General features: G+C 41.3%; 1 protein-coding gene across 7 annotated transcripts in view; it reads left to right on the top strand.

Annotated features, from left to right (window-relative positions):
* LOC139746496 (nucleolysin TIAR-like) overlaps positions 1 to 21,666 on the top strand; it is a 1,460,715-nt gene that overhangs the window by 1,362,232 nt on the left and 76,817 nt on the right. For 6 of the 7 annotated variants that reach the window (XM_071657791.1, XM_071657790.1, XM_071657786.1 and 3 more), the window contains 3 exons: positions 2,123 to 2,303; positions 7,323 to 7,458; positions 8,988 to 9,166. In XM_071657791.1, coding sequence (XP_071513892.1) covers positions 2,123 to 2,303; positions 7,323 to 7,458; positions 8,988 to 9,166 — 496 coding nt within the window. The remainder of the gene's footprint in view (positions 1 to 2,122; positions 2,304 to 7,322; positions 7,459 to 8,987; positions 9,167 to 21,666) is intronic. The other variant, XM_071657788.1, reaches the window with a different exon arrangement.

Raw genomic sequence — 21,666 nt, forward strand, 5'->3', positions numbered from 1 at the left:
TTTTTCCCCACAGAATGGGAGTAGGAATCTCTGTTCTGTGTTGTAGCAGTTCAAGCTAGGACATCTAATTTGCATACTAGTTTATAGCAAGCTGTATTGGAGCCCTGACATTCCTATATTCCATTTGTGGCAAAGGCTTAGCATATTGCGACTTCACAAGAACAGCTCCTCTGCTCTGGTGCAAGGTGTGCAGGGTCATTTGCACTACTGTTTGTTACTGAAACCTCATGATGGGAATTCCTAATCTCATGTTTATAGGATAGCCACAGATGATTTACTGATTTACATACAGTTGATTTCAGGGTTCTACCCCAAGGTGTACACAGTGAATTGTACTACAGGTTGAGCTCCACAGCTCAGTCTGAGGTGTACAAGGTACTCACTGTTACTCTAGGTTAAAGTTTATCATGTGTAGTGCTAAGGATGAATATCACTCTGGTAGTGTGAGATGTACAGATTAATTAAGGTTGGATGAGTTTGACACGTTCAGCACTGCTGCAGTTTAAGTTGTACACTGCACAAAACTGATCTGTTTTCATGGTGCAATGGTTGATCACTGTTGTTGAACTTTTGAATGTACAGGATCAGCACAACTCTATGATCTAAGTTGCATGGGATAGGAAATGCTCCTCTCTAAGGTATACAGGATAAGCAACACCATATGTTTGCATTCGACCTACAAGGAAGTTGCCTGGTGGCAAAGAATACCAGGTTTCCTGCTTGTGAAATAACTCAGGGGTCTGCACCTATTGATGATGAGCCCCAGCAGAGTAAGGAGCTTAAGGGTATAACGGAAGAGGCTACATTGTCTCATCATAACACTTCATAGGGGCACGGGGGTCTCTTAGTTATTGTACATGTTCTCTTATTTAACCACACAGTGTCAGTAATCAAGGAACAGGACAAAATAGTTGCATCTCCATTGATTCAAGGGACTGTTACGCGCACACACACACACACACACACACTTGGCATAGCTTAGGCCATACATACAAAGGTGGAAAGATATGGCACATACAGGGTTAAGAGACAGGACAACATGAGTGAAAAAACTCCCTCCATGTGACAAGCAAATGGTAATCATACACCCACCCACCCATCCACACACACACACACACCACACACTTAAAATGACTGAATACATGGCTGATGCAGATGGCATATATGAATTTAACAAGTTGTTTGATAAAAGAGAATGTTCAGGAGAAGGGGAGTCATGAGTGTAAAACTCTTTACCCATACAGTACAAGTAGGTAAGCACATGCACAAGTTTGGTCACCATATCTAAAGCAGCACAAAGAGCTGATACAGAAGGTCCATGGGATAGCAACAAAGGTGGTACCAAAATTAAGAACTGAGTTACAGCAAAAGCTTGAGGCCTTATATTTGCCCATCATGGAAGAGAAAACAGTGAAGGGTGACATGATCACAGCTTTTAGGTTTTAAACATTTTTTAGAAAGATGTAGGGATTGAACAGCCAGGTAGAACATGATATTAAGGAAGAAACTTATTTGAAAAAAAAAAAGGTGCAAAGAAGTACTTTTCTAGTATAAGAATGGTCGATGATAGGAATAGATTGAATGAGGAAATGATAAATGCAGACATCATACAGGTTTGTAATGTACGATAGCAGAAATGTCCAAGTAGGACCCCACAAGTGTACACCTCCTTCCCTGTACAGTTCATACACACAAATTCAATATTAGCTTCAGTGAGCCATAATGCCTGATGCAGTATCTTTGGAAAGTTTGCAAAGATAATGTGTTTATTTGAATTTATCTGCTTTGTATTTGTCAGCTTTTTCTGTCATTTTCTCAGTAGAAATTATTCATATCTTTATGAACTCAGGTAGGAAGGGAAGGGAACTGTTTGAATAAGTCTTATAGTTCTAAGTCAGTGTGGCATATGAAATATTTGTGAAATTGTAAGGAGATTAGTCTATCATTCTTTTAATAGTGGTTGTCACTGAATTTAATCTAGATGGTTTGTCATCTAGCTTATATTGTGACTTCTACCTCCCAGAAGTGCATTTGAAACTGAGAATATTAAAGATTTTACATATTCTTTCTTTCTACAGCTACCCTAAAGCCACTAATGCCTGTTTGTTTGTCTTATCTGCAGCTAATCAGAAACCGCTAACATTTGATGATGTGTACAACCAGTCGTCGCCTACCAACTGCACTGTCTACTGTGGGGGCATCACCAACGGCTTGTCAGAGGAGCTCATGCAGAAAACCTTCGCGCCTTATGGACAGATACATGAGATCCGGGTCTTCAAGGACAAAGGCTATGCGTTTGTGAGGTATGTGTCTTCAGTCTTTACTAACTAAACCGTAACTGCTCACTTCTGGAGCTGTGTATTGTTGAGGTATTCAAAGAATTTTTGCATGAATATGGCCTAAGATTTCATCTTCATCTTCTTCTCCTCTCCCCCCCCCCACCCCACCACCACCACCGCCAAATTTGTTTTCTTTTGCAAAAAATTATGATTCTAGGTCCAGAAGAGGGGAACAAAGACATTACCAAAATTAACAGATCTGAGCTACAGGATTAGGCTAGAAGACTTACATGTGCCCAGCATGGAAGTGAAGAGATATCTGATCACAGACTTAAGTTTTCAAACCAGATTGATGACAGAAACATTGAGCAAGTTTTTGAAAGTTGTAGAGATAGATCAACCAGAGGACTTAACGTAAAATTCAGCAAGACTTTTGATGAAAAGGATGTAAAGAATTACTTTTATAGTATAAGCATGGTGGATGAATGGAATACACTAGATGAAGAAACAGTAAATGCAGGCAGCATATGGAAGTTCAATAACTTGTGTGACTGTAGAGAGAGTTCGGGAAATGGGACTCAGCAAATAATACATCAGTGGACTCAACCAGGGCATATGAAGCAGCTAGGGGAAACCACAGAAAGTTTTGTGGGGCCTGGTTGTGGGTTGGGGCTGTGATTTTGGTGCATTACACATGACAGCTAGAGAATGGATGTGAGTGAATGAGGCCTTTTTTTGTTTGTTCCTAGTGCCACCTCTAATGTGAGAAATGGTAAACAAGCATGAAAAAAATGCATCAGTTATCTCTGTGTGAAGGGTTGGTGATGGAAATGGATGAAGGCAGCAAGTATGAATATGTACATGTGTATAAGCATGTGTATAAGTCTGTGTATGTATATTTATGTATAAGTTGAAATGTACATGTATGTATATGTGCGCGTTTGTGTATAAACTTGTATATGTGGATGGGTTGGGCCATTCTTTCGTCTGTTTCCTTGTGCTACCTCACTAACGCGGAAGACTGCAACTAAGTATAATGAATGATAGATATATATATAAATTATTTTTATTATACTTAATCGCTGTTTCCTGCGTAAGCGAGGTAGTGCCAGGAAACAGATGAATAATGGCCCATCCACTCATATACTTTATTTTTCATACTATTCGCCATTTCCCACATTAGCAAGGTAGCGTGAAGAACAGAGGACTGGGCCTTTGAGGGAATATCCTCACCTGGCCCCCTTTTCTGTTCCTTCTTTTGGAAAATTAAAAAAAAACAAGAGGGGAGGATTTCCAGCCGCCCGCTCCCTCCCCTTTTAGTCACCTTCTACGACACACAGGGAATACATGGGAAGTATTCTTTCTCCGGTATCCCCAGGGATATATATATATATGTATATGTATACATAAACACCCACATATATATACATATACATATACATACATATACATATCAACATATCCATACACATATGCAGACTTATACATACATACACATGTACATATTCATACTTGCTTGCCTTCATCCATTCCTGACAGTACCCTGCCCTACAGGAAAACAGCATCACTAACCCCCTGCTTCAGTGAAGCAGCACCAGGAAAACAGACAAAAAGGCCACATTTGTTCACACTCTGTCTCTAGCTTTCATGCGTAATGCACCAAAACCACAGCTCCCTATCCACATCCAGGCCTCACGTACCTTTCCATGGTTTACCCCAGACACTTCACATGCTCTAGTTCAGTTCATTAACAGCACGTCAACCCCGGTATACCATATCATTCCAATTCACTCTCTTGCACGCCTATCACCCTCCTGTATGCTTAGGCCCCGATCGCTCAAAATCTTTTTCACTCCATCCTTCTACCTCCAGTTTGGTCTGCTTCTCCTTGTTCCCTTCACTTTTGACACAAACATCTCCTTTCTCAATCTTCCCTGACTCATTCTCTCCATTTGTCCAAACCATTTCAACATACCCTTTTCTGCTCTCCCAACCACACTCTTTATTTCCACGCATCTCTCTTACCCTTACATTATTTAGTTCATCAGACCACCTTACACCACATGTTGCCCTCAAACATTTCATTTCCAACACATCCACCCTCCTCCGCACAGCCCTATATAGAGCCCTTGCCTCACAATCATATAACATTGTTGGAACTACTATTCCTTCAAACATACCCATTTTTGCTCTCCAAGATATCATTCTCTCCTTCCAGATATTCTTCATTACTCCCAGACCCTTCAACCCCTCCCCCACCCTGTGACTCGCTTCCACTTCCATGGTTCCATATCCCGATATCTAAAACACTTCACCTCCTCCAATTTTTCTCCATTCACACTTACATCCCAATTAAGTTGTCCCTCAACCCTACTGAACCAAATAACCTTGCTCTTATTCACATTTACTCTCAACTTTCTCCTTTCACACATGTTTCCAAATTCAGTCACCAAACTCTGCAGTTTCTCACATGAACCAGCCACTAGGGTTGTATTATCAGCGAACACCAACTGACTCACTTCCCAGGCCCTCTCATCCACAGCAAGCTGCATACTCGCCCCTCTCTCCAAAACTCTTGCATTTACCTCCCTAACCACCCCATCCATAAACATTAAACAGTCTTGGGGAGATCACCCATTCCTGCCACAAACCAACATACTGGGAACCAGTTACTCTCCTCTCTCCTCTCTTCCTACTCATACACATGCCTTACATCCTTGGTAAGAAATTCTAGCAACTTGCCTCCCACACCATATACTCTTAAAACCTTCCACAAAGCATCTCTATCAACCCTATCATATTCCTTCTCCAGATCCATAAATGCTACATACAAATCCATCTGTTTTTCTAAGTATTTCTCACATGCATTCTTCAAAGCAAACACCTGATCCACACATCCTCTACCACTTTGGAAACCATATACATATGTATACATATGTCAGAATGGAGGGAACAACGAGGACGGGGAGACCAAATTAAAGGCACATGAACATGCAGGAGGGTCAAAGGCATGCAAGGGATAGTGTAACTTGGAACAATGTGATATGCTGGGTTGATGTGCTGTTATCAGACTGAAGCAATGCATGTAAAGCATCTGGAGAAAACCATGAAAAGGTCTGCGTGGCCTGGTTGTGGATAGGAAGCTGTGATTTCAGTGCATTACACATGACTGCTTGAGAATGAATGTAAGCAGATGCGACCTTTTTATGTCTGTTCCTGGCATTGCATCACTAAAGCAGGAAAGTGTGATCAAGCTCAAAAAAAGACTTAGAAGCAGCACAGTGTATAAATGATAACTTCACTGCCATATACCAGAGGCTCACCCTACCTTGACTCCACTTACCTCCCAGCCTACCTTCCAGATAGAACATCCCCTGAATTTATTTTAAGAATTTGGAATTGCCAAAGAGTTACTCATCATACTAAACCCAGTGATTTACCCTATAAGGGATTCTTCTCCAAGTAAGCCAAAGACTTATGCTCTATCATTAGTCTCCACTCCATCAGTCAAAATGCCACAAAAATTTTGCTGTTGTATGATATTATGGCAATGTCATCATCATCTATTGTTTGTAAACAATTGGTTTCCATACTAAGTTAGAAATCTAGTTTCCATTGACTGTTTTAAAATTTTAGAACACAATCACCTCCCTCACTCCATTGCCACCCTTGCTGCTTCATCGCCCTCACTCCATTGCCACCCTTGCTGCTTCATCACCCTCACTCCATTACCTCCCTCTTTCAAAAGACATAACAGGTACCTAATCTTGGCCTTCATCAACACCCTTGCTTCTCACTGCCCACACTACATCACCATGTTGTGGCCATTTCAGTGTCCTGCAGGCAGAGGTCATTATTATATATGTTGGCATACTGCATATCATTACAGTTGAAGTACATGTGGACTAGGCATATGGATGCAATACATGTGCAGCTTATTAAATCCAGATACCTGCACAGCCAGTTGCAGGATAGTCCTTATAATTGAACTGCAACAGCACAGGCTGTGAGGCATTACAAGAAAAAATTTGGACATCCATACACTTGGGGCTATTTCAGAGTAAAATGAGCTCCCACAGGCACAAACATATATGGTAAGTACAAATGATCTTAAGAGTAAATGAACTGCAGTGTGCAGACATGCACCAAAGTAATCTACAAGTGGAGTTTGCACAAAAAGTTCCTACATAGGGATGAACTTTGTATTCAGTATTGTTTCCACGCTGTGCAATATCTACTTTCTTTGCAAATTCTTTTATTCCCTTTCTGTATCTTAATGCATTTCTAACATTTTTTATTACTTTTTGATATATTTTTTTTATATATTAATATACAGTTGTTCTTTCTCCATGATCTAGGATATATTTGGGCTTTTCTAAGAATTAATAATCCAGTAATAATAATAATGATAATGGATGGATTATAATTATCAAATTAACTGCAGTCAGAGACTAAAACTGTAGAGAGAAGATGCACCCAGAATTGAAATGGTTGGAAGGGTTGAAGAGACAGTGTATATGCTAACATTGAGTTGTCATTCTGTGGATTATTGATGTTCACAGTGGTTAAGATGAGGCAGTTCTTTTAGCATTCTGAATGAGCTTGGATCACCCATTTGAGATTTATGTGCTAGTCCACAGCATAAAGATGAGGTTTCTGAGGCAGTATGAGATGACAATAGTAAGAGAAGCAGTAGCTTCTTCCTGAACTTTTGGATAACATCAAGTTGATGGTTGTTGAAAGTTCAGTTGAATTTCATTTGATGGGTAGTGTAGGAGTAACCAAGGATGATCTTACATGCCTTATTTTGCATTTTTTCTCTTAGAAAGCACAGTTATATCCAATAAAGGCTCCAGAGACCAGGTTCAAGGCGAGGCATTTTAGCTGATAACTTCCTCAGATTTAATCTCATTCAAACTGACTTTGTACATGAAAGTCAGCTGAAGTCTTCTTACAGAGACCTCCATAACCTTAGCCTTTGATTTTCTGCCCTCCTCTCTAGACTAAACATGATGATGTTGAAAGATGTTTCTGGTTTCATAGGTTCTCAACGAAGGAATCTGCCACCCATGCCATTGTTTCTGTGCACAACTCAGAGATCAATGGCCAGCCAGTCAAATGTTCCTGGGGAAAGGAGTCCGGCGACCCCAACAACACCCCAGTCACCACTCAGGTCATGGTAGGCCATGTTAACTTGACTCTTTCATTAGCTTCTTTTAAAGTTCACTCCTTTATGTCATGTCTTTAATCCTGTGCTAGATAGTTTATACATCATTCTTATATTGAATCACTGACTATTCATCTCAGGAGTGGAGGAAACCAGCTAGATTTGGAGGGGCACATAGAATTTAGAATTAATGTCCACTGCACATTCATGTATATCAACTACAGTAAATTTTAGAACTAACAGTAGGTAAATAAGTTTTGTTTATCTGTATTTTGTATTTGGAATTTCTTAGTTTTATTTATCATGAGCACTACTTGTACAGTTAATCATATTATCTGATAGAATATCAGAGTTATGACATCAAAATATTTTCACATGATTATAAAACTTAGTTCAGTCAATACTTTATTTCTTGATAGAGTGACTGGATCCTAGGGCTGTCACTAGGTACCCCTGTACAATGCTACCAGAAGGATCGGGCAAGTGTCACGAGTACATATAGATATGGTACATGAAAAAAACTTACATTTACATTATCCTGATAGAAAGAATGTCATGTAGGTGGCTCAAAGAACAGTTGGATGAGGTGATGATCATGTAGACAAAATGATAATTTGAAAATGATGATGACATACAATTAATGCTCTTTGCTGTCTTTTGCATTTTTTATACAATAGTTATATGAAATTATGTCGTATTAATTATGAAACAAAACCCACACTGAAATGATACTTTCAGACATAATGCCTTGATGTATCAAGTGACAGTAACATGTCTAATCACTCTAGCTAGGGAGTTTAAGACCAGGTCTGGGGGTTTACAGTGATGGTTTGCTACACCTAAGAGGCTGAGTAGTTGGACATTATGTATGATTAATTTACAGAGGTCCATCATGACATATGAATATTTACATTGAGACGAGCATTATCAAATTTATACTGTAATACCCGGTTTGATGATATTTTTGCTGCATTTCTAAGATCAGGTGCTTAACCTGTGGAGTGAAAGTATGGGCCTAGCCTTAAATTTCATTTAAGATCTCTTTTAATAAAAATGTACGTAAATCTTTCATGAACTCCCCATTTGATCACATCTTCCATGCGACTTGAAACTTTTTTGTGACATCCACTTCACCGTAAGATTGAGTGATACATTTAATTACTTCTTTCTGTAAACTGCCAAGATTCCAGTAGTAGAACAAGTCTCTTATACTGTATAATAGCTGTATTGTATACTTTTTAGATGTTGACATATTGTAGAAACATTTAGTGAAACGTGTCAGGGATATAGTAATTGATAAGTAACTTATATGGTGGAATGCACTGACTGCTCAAAGGCTCAATAGACTTCATCCCTGACACGTCAGCGTCTTGCCCTGAGGGGATGCTGATGCTGCTGTGGTGCTCTTCACTCAAGTGAAGATGCAGATGACCCCTTCTCCTCCCTCCTGCCCCTGGACCAGAGGGGTAGCTGCAGCTCCCCATAGGGCGGCGCCATCATCATGTGCCGTGTGTCAGTGGCTCCCCTTCTGTGTGTTTCAGACGCTGACCGATGTGTCCGAATGCTTGTCTTTGCAGCCACTGCCGGGATCGCAGTACCCATACAACTACGCGGGCCAGATGGGCTACTGGTACCCACAGGGCTACCCGCCCCAGGTGCAGGGACAACAGTTCCTGGGCATGCAAGGTTTCGCCTACGGACAGTATGGCTACCAGCAGGGGTAGGACGTGGCTCTCTGTCTTCCTCTCTTGTTGCATCCTGTCCTGGGCCCAGCATGCCTGTGTGGTTCTCCTGGATGTGGACTCACTGGTGTGTCCTACTCCATGTAGGCAACACAGGTGAAACTGTGGTGTTTGGTGGTCACCTGTCATGTAGTGGTCCACTTCACTTAGTGTCCAGGTGACCACAATCAACCATCTTTTTCAGGCCAGGTGTCCCATGGAGGTTGATATGATCTCTGTAGATGTGTAGTCATGTTTTTTAAGTGAGGCGCAACACACACCAGATGACACACTTATAGCACAAGGCACATCCTGAATACCTTCCGTAAAGTTTCAACATATTTGTCTCGGGGTTGAAGAGGACTAGACCTCAATATTGTCTCTTCACTGGCTTCATTATAAAGCTTGGACTCGTGTCCAGATTTTTAAAGTTTTGTGCTGGTGTGAGTTCAGGGCAATGAATATTTTCAAACTTGTCCTCTACAACTGCTGGATATCTTCCAGTTTGTCATGCTAAACTTTCATAGCCCAACATACAATCATCATTTGGTTGTGTCCTTTGTGCGTATTGCGCTTGCCTTAGTACTGTATGTGCACTCTCGTCTAGTTTCAGTGTATGTGATAAACTCAAATGATTAGTGGTACTTTACAGATAAGATTTTCTTGGTGTAATAGGCATGCTAAATTTCTTGCTTTTGTATCTGGTTGATGTTGGTTTTAGAGCCCTACTGCCACTCTAGCATGTATGATAGTAGGTGTAGCTCTCTTGTATGGTAATGGTTGTGCAAGTGGTTTGCATATGTGTATATTATTTATATTATACTTAGTCGTTATCTCCCACATTAGCGAGGTAGCACAAGGAAACAGACGAAAGAATGGCCCAACCCACCCAAATACACACACACATGTATATATATATATATATATATATATATATATATAAAAATAAAAATAATAAATATATATATAAGGTGAAGATTTGTATGGGTTTTCAGAAAAGAAGAGTGAATGTTGGGGTGAAGAGGGTGGTGAGAGGAAGTGAGCTTGGGAAGGAGACTTGTGTGAGGAAGTACCAGGAGAGGCTGAGTACAGAATGGTAAAAGGTGAGAACAATGGAAGTAAGGGGAGTGGGGGAGGAATGGGATGTATTTAGGGAATCAGTGATGGAGTGCGCAAAAGATGCTTGTGGCATGAGAAGAGTGGGAGGTGGGTTGATTAGAAAGGGTAGTGAGTGGTGGGATGAAGAAGTAAGATTATTAGTGAAAGAGAAGAGAGAGGCATTTGGACGATTTTTGCAGGGAAAAAATGCAATTGAGTGGGAGATGTATAAAAGAAAGAGACAGGAGGTCAAGAGAAAGGTGCAAGAGGTGAAAAAGAGGGCAAATGAGAGTTGGGGTGAGAGAGTATCATTAAATTTTAGGGAGAATAAAAAGATGTTCTGGAAGGAGGTAAATAAAGTGCGTAAGACAAGGGAGCAAATGGGAACTTCAGTGAAGGGCGCTAATGGGGAGGTGATAACAAGTAGTGATGATGTGAGGAGATGGAGTGAGTATTTTGAAGGTTTGTTGAATGAGTTTGATGATAGAGTGGCAGATATAGAGTGTTTTGGTCGAGGTGGTGTGCAAAGTGAGATGGTTAGGGAAAATGATTTGGTAAACAGAGAAGGGGTAGTAAAAGCTTTGCGGAAGATGAAAGCCGGCAAGGCAGCAGGTTTGGATGGTATTGCAGTGGAATCTATTAAAAAAGGGGGTGACTGTATTAGTGACTGGTTGGTAAGGGTATTTAATGTATGTATGACTCATGGTGAGGTGCCTGAGGATTGGCGGAATGCGTGCATAGTGCCATTGTACAAAGGCAAAGGGGATAAGAGTGAGTGCTCAAATTACAGAGGTATAAGTTTGTTGAGTATTCCTGGTAAATTATATGGGAGGGTATTGATTGAGAGGGTGAAGGCATGTACAGAGCATCAGATTGGGGAAGAGCAGTGTGGTTTCAGAAGTGGTAGAGGATGTGTGGATCAGGTGTTTGCTTTGAAGAATGCATGTGAGAAATACTTAGAAAAGCAAATGGATTTGTATGTAGCATTTATGGATCTGGAGAAGGCATATGATAGAGTTGATAGAGATGCTCTGTTGAAGGTATTAAGAATATATGGTGTGGGAGGCAAGTTGTTAGAAGCAGTGAAAAGTTTTTATTGAGGATGTAAGGCATGTGTACGTGTAGAAAGAGAGGAAAGTGATTGGTTCTCAGTGAAAGTAGGTTTGCGGCAGGGGTGTGTGATGTCTCCATGGTTGTTTAATTTGTTTATGGATGGGGTTGTTAGGGAGGTAAATGCAAGAGTTTTGGAAAGAGGGGCAAGTATGAAGTCTGTTGGGGATGAGAGAGCTTGGGAAGTGAGTCAGTTGTTGTTCGCTGATGATACTGCGCTGGTGGCTGATTCATGTGAGAAACTGCAGAAGCTGGTGACTGAGTTTGGTAAAGTGTGTGAAAGAAGAAAGTTAAGAGTAAATGTGAATAAGAGCAAGGTCATTAGGTACAGTAGGGTTGAGGGTCAAGTCAATTGGGAGGTAAGGTTGAATGGAGAAAAACTGGAGGAAGAAAAGTGTTTTAGATATCTGGGAGTGGATCTGGCAGCGGATGGAACCATGGAATCGGAAGTGAATCATAGGATGGGGGAGGGGGCGAAAATCCTGGGAGCCTTGAAGAATGTGTGGAAGTCGAGAACATTATCTCGGAAAGCAAAAATGGGTATGTTTGAAGAATAGTGGTTCCAACAAAGTTGTATGGTTGCGAGGCGTGGGCTATGGATAGAGTTGTGTGCAGGAGGATGGATGTGCTGGAAATGAGATGTTTGAGGACAATGTGTGGTGTGAGGTGGTTTGATCGAGTAAGTAACGTAAGGGTAAGAGAGATGTGTGGAAATAAAAAGAGCGTGGTTGAGAGAGCAGAAGAGGGTGTTTTGAAATGGTTTGGGCACATGGAGAGAATGAGTGAGGAAAGATTGACCAAGAGGATATATGTGTCGGAGGTGGAGGGAACGAGGAGAAGTGGGAGACCAAATTGGAGGTGGAAAGATGGAGTTAAAAAGATTTTGTGTGATCAGGGCCTGAACATGCAGGAGGGTGAAAGGCGGGCAAGGAATAGAGTGAATTGGATCGATGTGGTATACTGGGGTTGACGTGCTGTCAATGGATTGATTCAGGGCATGTGAAGCGTCTGGGGTGAACCATGGAAAGCTGTGTAGGTATGTATATTTGCGTGTGTGGACGTGTGTGTGTATACATTGTGTATGGGGGTGGGTTGGGCCATTTCTTTCGTCTGTTTCCTTGCGCTACCTCGCAAACGCGGGAGACCGGCAAAAAAAAATATATATATATATTTTTTTCTTTCATACTATTCGCCATTTCCCGCATTAGCGAGGTAGCGTTAAGAACAGAGGACTGGGCCTTTGAGGGAATATCCTCACCTGGCTCCCTTCTCTGTTCCTTCTTTTGGAAAATTGAAAAAAACAAGAGGGGAGGATTTCCAGCCACCCGCTCCCTCCCCTTTTAGTTGCCTTCTACGACACGCAGGGAATACGTGGGAAGTATTCTTTCTCCCCTATCCCCAGGGATAATATATATATATATATATATATATATATTATTTTTTTTTTCTATTATACTTTGTCGCTGTCTCCCACGACATTCTTCAAGGCCCCCAGAATTTTCGCCCCCTCCCCCACCCTATGATCCACTTCCGCTTCCATGGTTCCATCCGCTGCCAGATCCACTCCCAGATATCTAAAACACTTCACTTCCTCCAGTTTTTTCTCCATTCAAACTCACCTCCCAATTGACTTGACCCTCAACCCTACTGTACCTAATAACCTTGCTCTTATTCACATTTACTCTTAACTTTCTTCTTCCACACACTTTACCAAACTCAGTCACCAGCTTCTGCAGTTTCTCACATGAATCAGCCACCAGCGCTGTATCATCAGCGAACAACAACTGACTCACTTCCCAAGCTCTCTCATCCCCAACAGACTTCATACTTGCCCCTCTTTCCAAAACTCTTGCATTTACCTCCCTAACAACCCCATCCATAAACAAATTAAACATATATATATATATATATATATATATATATATATATATATATATATATATATATATATATATATATATATGTATATTATCATCATTTTGCTTTGTCGCTGTCTCCTGCGTTTGCGAGGTAGCGCAAGGAAACAGATGAAAGAAATGGCCCAACCCACCCCCATACACATGTATATACATACACGTCCACACACGCAAATATACATACCCATACATCTCAATGTACACATATATATACACACACAGACACATACATATATACACATGCACACAATTCACACTGTCTGCCTTTATTCATTCCCATCGCCACCTCGCCACACATGGAACAACATCCCCCTCCCCCCTCATGTGTGCGAGGTAGCGCTAGGAAAAGACAACAAAGGCCCCATTCGTTCACATTCAGTCTCTAGCTGTCATGTTTAATGCACTGAAACCACAGCTCCCTTTCCATGTCCAAGCCCCACAAAACTTTCCATGGTTTACCACAGACACTTCACATGCCCTGGTTCAATCCATTGACAGCATGCCGACCCTGGTGTACCACATCATTCTAATTCACTCTTTTCTTTGCACGCCTTTCACCCTCCTGTATGTTCAGGCCTTGATCACTCAAAATCTTTTTCACTCCATTCTTCAACCTCCAATTTGGTCTCCCGCTTCTCCTCATTCTCTCTACCTCTGACACATATGTCAATCTTTCCTCACTCATTCTCTTCATGTGACCAAACCATCTCAATACACCCTCTTCTGCTCTCTCAACCACACTCTTTTTATTACCACACACCGCTCTTACATTTTCATTACTTATTCAATCAAACCACCTCACACCACATTTATTATAATTATACTTAATGGCTGTTTTCCACGTTTGCAAGGTAGTGCAAGGAAACAGAAAAAGAATGGCCCATCCTCCCATACATGCACATATACATATCAACATATACATACACATGCACAGACATGTACATATATACACATGTGTTTCTCCTTTTTTCCTTTGTGATAGTAAGTGTGGCACTTGCATGTTAATGGTTATGTCAGTGGTATTATCTGGTGGTAATATTAATAATGTGGTGGCTTTTTTATGACAGTGGTTGTGTTATTTTTATTTTGTAGTTCTAGTTTTGTATGTGGTATTAGCGGATGTTGCTTTGGTAACTGATTGTATTGTGGCACTTTTGTGGAGTATTAGTTTTCACAACATTAACTGATGGTCATGGTAGAACTGTAGGAAGTGTGAAGTTGTTGATGTGTGTTAGCAGTTCTATATATTAGTGTTGGCTGTGGCAGTTGTATGTGGTAGTGGTTGTCATGGATGTGGCATAGTTGTTTGGTAGTGAGTTTGGTTTTATTATCTTGCAGTAGTGGTAGCAAGCATAGTTGCAGTAAAAATGAGTATTATAGTCGTATTTGCTTGAGGAAGTATTAGATGTGGTAGTGCAGTGCTGGATGTGAATTTGAGTGTGCCTTTGAAATTTTATGTATATGGATGTGATTTTAGTATTTGATTATGATTGTAAATGGTCCAGAAATTTTTGATAGTTGTGATGAATCATGTTACAGTAGTGTATGGTACTTGCAGAGGTATGGTTGTAGATGTGCCCATATGGTGTAGTAGCTTTGATGATGGTCTGATCAGTTATTGATAGCTTTAGTGGGTATAGCAGTGATGTGTTGTAGACTTGGTAGTGTGTGGTAGCTGGGGTTTTATGTGGCAGTCGTAATGTTGTGAGCACAGATGTGGTAATATGTCTTGATAGTTATGGTAGTGGTTTGATGGTAGCATAGATGGTATAGAAGTGGCACTCTTGATTGTTAGTTCTTTATAGCTGTTGTGTGTGGGTGACAGGTATTTGTGGTATTGTCGTTGTGTTTGTGGATATCACATCAGTATCCAGTGAACATGAATGTTTGTGTAATAGTTGAGGCTTTATATTAGTTGCAGTAGCTTGTGTACTAATGGCCATGAGATATGTAGCACTTGCTTTTTTTGTAAATTATTATTGTAGGTATTGTAAGTGCTGTAGCACTTGCTGTTTTATAGATTATCAGTATTCTTGTGGATGTTGTGGGTGATGTGTAGCTTTAGTAGTGCATGTGGTATCTGTGGCAGTGTTTTTGGAACTGATGGTGCTGTGCATATTAAACTTGGCACTCTTTCTAGTATAACTGTGTTTAGAAGTTGTATATGTCTTGTAGTCCTTATCACTTGTGTGCTTGGTGGTTGTATGTTACTTCAGATGTAGTCAGTCATGAGTCTTTGTGTTGACAGTGCTTATGACATTGTTTTAGTTTTAGTGGTATGTTTAATAGGTGTTTTGAAGTGTGTATCAATTGTCTTCGTGTGAGGTGTTATGATAGTAGTTGCATTAATTTTCACGTTCCTTATAATATTACATGCTGTAGGTATGTTTAGTGTCTTTGATTTTCATGGTGGTGAATATAATCCATTTATGGATGTAATGGATGTGATTGTTTATATAGTAATTTGTCTTTGTGATTGTATATATAGTAATTTGTCTTTGTGATTGTATATATAGTAATTTGTCTTTGTGATTGTATATATAGTAATTGTATTAGTGTATGTAGAAATCATAGTAGTTTACATGGTACTATACTTGGTTGTAGTATTGATGTAATAGTTATGATAGTACATATTTGCAGTTTTTATAGTACTGTTGCCAGTTTGTGACAGTTTAGGTAATGTTGGTCAAAGAGTTGTAACTGTATAAGCATTTGTTGCATTAGTGCATGTTTTGATGATATATGTATATGTCTCCATGGTTGTTTAATTTGTTTATGGATGGGGTTGTTAGGGAGGTGAATGCAAGAGTTTTGGAAAGAGGGGCAAGTATGAAGTCTGTTGTGGATGAGAGAGCTTGGGAAGTGAGTCAGTTGTTGTTCGCTGATGATACAGCGCTGATGGCTGATTCATGTGAGAAACTGCAGAAGCTGGTGACTGAGTTTGGTAAAGTGTGTGAAAGAAGAAAGTTAAGAGTAAATGTGAATAAGAGCAAGGTTATTAGGTACAGTAGGGTTGAGGATCAAGTCAATTGGGAGGTAAGTTTGAATGGAGAAAAACTGGAGGAAGTAAAGTGTTTTAGATATCTGGGAGTGGATCTGGCAGCGGATGGAACAGTGGAAGCGGAAGTGAATCATAGGGTGGGGGAGGGGGCGAAAATCCTGGGAGCCTTGAAGAATGTGTGGAAGTCGAGAACATTATCTCGGAAAGCAAAAATGGGTATGTTTGAAGGAATAGTGGTTCCTACAATGTTGTATGGTTGCGAGGCGTGGGCTATGGATAGAGTTGTGCGCAGGAGGGTGGATGTGCTGGAAATGAGATGTTTGAGGACAATGTGAGGTGTGAGGTGGTTTGATTGAGTAAGTAATGTAAGGGTAAGAGAGATGTGTGGAAATAAAAAGAGCGTGGTTGAGAGAGCAGAAGAGGGTGTTTTAAAATGGTTTGGGCACATGGAGAGAATGAGTGAGGAAAGATTGACCAAGAGGATATATGTGTCGGAGGTGGAGGGAACGAGGAGAAGTGGGAGACCAAATTGGAGGTGGAAAGATGGAGTGAAAATGATTTTGTGTGATCGGGGCCTGAACATGCAGGAGGGTGAAAGGCGGGCAAGGAATAGTGTGAATTGGATCGATGTGGTATACCGGGGTTGACGTGCTGTCAGTGGATTAAATCAGGGCATGTGAAGCGTCTGGGGTAAACCATAGAAAGTTGTGTGGGGCCTGGATGTGGAAAGGGAGCTGTGGTTTCGGGCATTATTGCATGACAGCTAGAGACTGAGTGTGAACGAATGGGGCCTTTCTTTTCTTTTCCTAGTGCTACCTCGCACACATGAGGGGGGAGGGGGATGGTATTCCATGTGTGGCGAGGTGGTGATGGGAATGAATAAAGGCAGACAGTGTGAATTGTGTGCATGGGTATATATGTATGTGTCTGTGAGTGTATATATATATGTGTACATTGAGATGTATAGGTATGTATATTTGCGTGTGTGGACGTGTATGTATATACATTGTGTATGGGGGTGGGTTGGGCCATTTCTTTCGTCTGTTTCCTTGCACTACCTCGCAAACGCGGGAGACAGCGACAAAGCAAAATAATATAATAATAATAATATATATATATATATATATATATATATATATATATATATATATATATATATATATATATATATATATATATTTTTTCTTTTTTTTCAAACTATTCGCCATTTCCCGTGCTAGCGAAGTAGCGTTAAGAACAGAGAACTGGGCCTTTGAGGGAATATCCTCACCTGGCCCCCTTCTCTGTTCCTTCTTTTGAAAAATTAAAAAAAATAATGAGAGGGGAGGATTTCCAGCCCCCCGCTCCCTCCCCTTTTAGTCGCCTTCTACGACACGCAGGGAATACGTGGGAAGTATTCTTTCTCCTCTATCCCCATGGATATATATATATATATATATATATATATATATATATATGTTGTATGGTTGCGAGGCGTGGGCTATGGATAGAGTTGTGCGCAGGAGGATGGATGTGCTGGAAATGAGATGTTTGAGGACAATGTGTGGTGTGAGGTGGTTTGATCGAGTAAGTAACGTAAGGGTAAGAGAGATGTGTGGAAATAAAAAGAGCGTGGTTGAGAGAGCAGAAGAGGGTGTTTTGAAATGGTTCGGGCACATGGAGAGAATGAGTGAGGAAAGATTGACCAAAAGAATATATGTGTCGGAGGTGGAGGGAACGAGGAGAAGAGGGAGACCAAATTGGAGGTGGAAAGATGGAGTGAAAAAGATTTTGTGTGATCGGGGCCTGAACATGCAGGAGGGTGAAAGGAGGGCAAGAAATAGAGTGAATTGGAGCGATGTGGTATACAGGGGTTGACGTGCTGTCAGTGGATTGAATCAAGGCATGTGAAGCGTCTGGGGTAAACCATGGAAAGCTGTGTAGGTATGTATATTTGCGTGTGTGGACGTGTGTATGTACGTGTGTATGGGGGTTGGGCCATTTCTTTCGTCTGTTTCCTTGCGCTACCTCGCAAACGCGGGAGACAGCGACAAAGTATAAAAAAAAAAAAAAAAATATATATATATATATTTTATTATTATTATACTTTGTTGCTGTCTCCCGCGTTTGCGAGGTAGCGCAAGGAAACAGACGAAAGAAATGGCCCAACCCACCCCCCCATACACATGTATATACATACGTCCACACACGCAAATATACATACCTACACAGCTTTCCATGGTTTACCCCAGACGCTTCACATGCCTTGATTCAATCCACTGACAGCACGTCAACCCCGGTATACCACATCGCTCCAATTCACTCTATTCCTTGCCCTCCTTTCACCCTCCTGCATGTTCAGGCCCCGATCACACAAAATCTTTTTCACTCCATCTTTCCACCTCCAATTTGGTCTCCCTCTTCTCCTCGTTCCCTCCACCTCCGACACATATATCCTCTTGGTCAATCTTTCCTCACTCATTCTCTCCATGTGCCCAAACCACTTCAAAACACCCTCTTCTGCTCTCTCAACCACGCTCTTTTTATTTCCACACATCTCTCTTACCCTTACGTTACTCACTCGATCAAACCACCTCACACCTCACATTGTCCTCAAACATCTCATTTCCAGCACATCCATCCTCCTGCGCACAACTCTATCCATAGCCCACGCCTCGCAACCATACAACATTGTTGGAACCACTATTCCTTCAAACATACCCATTTTTGCTTTCCGAGATAATGTTCTCGACTTCCACACATTCTTCAAGGCCCCCAGAATTTTCGCCCCCTCCCCCACCCTATGATCCACTTCCGCTTCCATGGTTCCATCCGCTGCCAGATCCACTCCCAGATATCTAAAACACTTCACTTCCTCCAGTTTTTCTCCATTCAAACTCACCTCCCAATTGACTTGACCCTCAACCCTACTGTACCTAATAACCTTGCTCTTATTCACATTTACTCTTAACTTTCTTCTTCCACACATATATGTATGTATTATTTCATCTTTTTTATTTATTATACTTTGTCGCTGTCTCCTGTGTTAGCAAGGTAGTGCAAGGAAACAGACGAAAGAATGGCCCAACCCACCCACATACACATGTATATACATACACATCCACACACAGCACATATACATACCTATACATCTCAACGTATACATATATATGCACACACAGACATATACATATATACACCTGTACATAATTCATACTGTCTGCCCTCATTCATTCCCGTTGCCACCCCGCTACACATGAAATGAAAACCCCCTCCCCCGCATGTGCGCAAGGTAGCGCGAGGAAAAGACAACAAAGGCCACATTCGTTCACACTCAGTCTCTAGCTGTCATGTATAATGCACCAAAACCTCAGCTCCCTTTCCACATCCAGGCCCCACAAAACTTTCCATGGTTTACCCCAGACGCTTCACATGCCCTGGTTCAATCCATTGACAGCACGTCGACCCCGGTATTCCACATCGTCCCAATTCACAGTATTCCTTGCGCGCCTTTCACCCTCCTGCATGTTCAGGCCCCGATCACTCAAAATCTTTTTTACCTCATCTTTCCACCTCCAATTTGGTCTCCCACTTCTCCTCGTTCCCTCCACCTCTGACACATATATCCTCTTGGTCAATCTTTCCTCACTCATTCTCGCCATGTGAACAAACCATTTCAACACACCCTCTTCTGCTCTCTCACCCACACTCTTTTTATTACCACACATCTCTCTTACCCTTTCATTACTTAATCAAACAACCTCACACTACATATTGTCCTCTAACATCACATTTCCAACACATCCACCCTCCTCCGCACAGCCTTTTCTATAGCCGATGCCTCGCAACTAACATTGTTGGAACCAGTATTCCTTCAAACATACCCATTTATGCTTTCCGAAATAATGTTCTCACCTTTCACACATTCTTCAACGCTCCCAGAACCTTCGCCCCCTCCCCCACCCTGTGACTCGCCTCCACTTCCATGGTTCCATAACTGTTAAATCCACTCCCAGATATGCTTAGCACTTCACTTCCTACAGTTTTTCTCCATTCAAACTTACCTCCTAATTGACTTGTCCCTCAAACCTACTGAACCTGATAACCTTCCTCTTATTCACATTTACTCTCAGCTTTCTTCTTTCACACACTTTACCAGACTTAGTCACCATCTTCTGCAGTTTCTCACCTGTATCAGCCACCAGCTGTATCATCAGCGAACAACAACTGACTCGCTTCCCAAGCCCTCTCATCCACAACAGACTGCATACTTGCCCCTCTCTCCAAAACTCTTGCATTCACCTCCCTAACAACCCCATCCATAAACAAATTAAACAACCATAGAGACATCACGCACCCCTGCCACAAACCAACATTCACTGAGAACCAATCACTTTCCTCTTCCTACTCGTACACATGCCTTACATCCTCAATAAGAACTTTTCACTGCTTCTAGTAACTTACCTCTCACTCCATATGCTCTTAATACCTTCCACAGAGCATCTCTATCAACTCTATCATATGCCTTCTCCAGATCCATAAATGCTACATACAAATCCATTTGTTTTTCGAAGTACTTCTCACATACATTCTTCAAAGCAAACACCTGATCCACACATCCTCTACCACTTCTGAAACTACACTGTTCTTCCCCAATCTGTTGCTCTGTACATGCCTTCACCCTCTCAATCAATACCCTCCCATAGAATTTCCCAGGAATACTCAACAAACTTATACCCCTGTAATTTGAACACTCACCTTTATCCCCTTTGCCGTTGTACAATGGCACTATGCAAGCATTCCACCAATCCAAAGGACTTCACCATGAGCCATACATACATTAGATATCCTCACCAACCAGTCAACAACACAGTCACCCCAGGGAATATGTGGGAAGTATTCTTTCTCCCCTATCCCCAGGGATGATAAATATATATATATATTTCTTTTTTTTTTTTTTGCCGCTGTCTCCCGTGTTTGTGAGGTAGCGCAAGGAAACAGACAAAAGAAATGGCCCAACCCACCCCCATACACATGTATATACATACACGTCCACACACACAAATAAACATACCTATACATCTCAATGTACACATATATATATACACACACAGACACATACATATATACCCATGCACACAATTCACACTGTCTGCCTTTATTCATTCCCATCGCCACCTCGCCACACATGGAGTACCATCCCCCTCCCCTCTCATGTGTGCGAGGTAGTGCTAGGAAAAGACAACAAAGGCCCCATTCGTTTACACTCAGTCTCTAGCTGTCATGCAATAATACCCGAAACCACAGCTCCCTTTCCACATCCAGGCCCCACACAACTTTCTATGGTTTACCCCAGACGCTTCACATGCCCTGATTCAATCCACTGACAGCACGT

This window comes from Panulirus ornatus, chromosome 65 (genome assembly GCF_036320965.1).
Source record: "Panulirus ornatus isolate Po-2019 chromosome 65, ASM3632096v1, whole genome shotgun sequence".
Taxonomy (NCBI): Eukaryota; Metazoa; Arthropoda; class Malacostraca; order Decapoda; family Palinuridae; genus Panulirus; species Panulirus ornatus.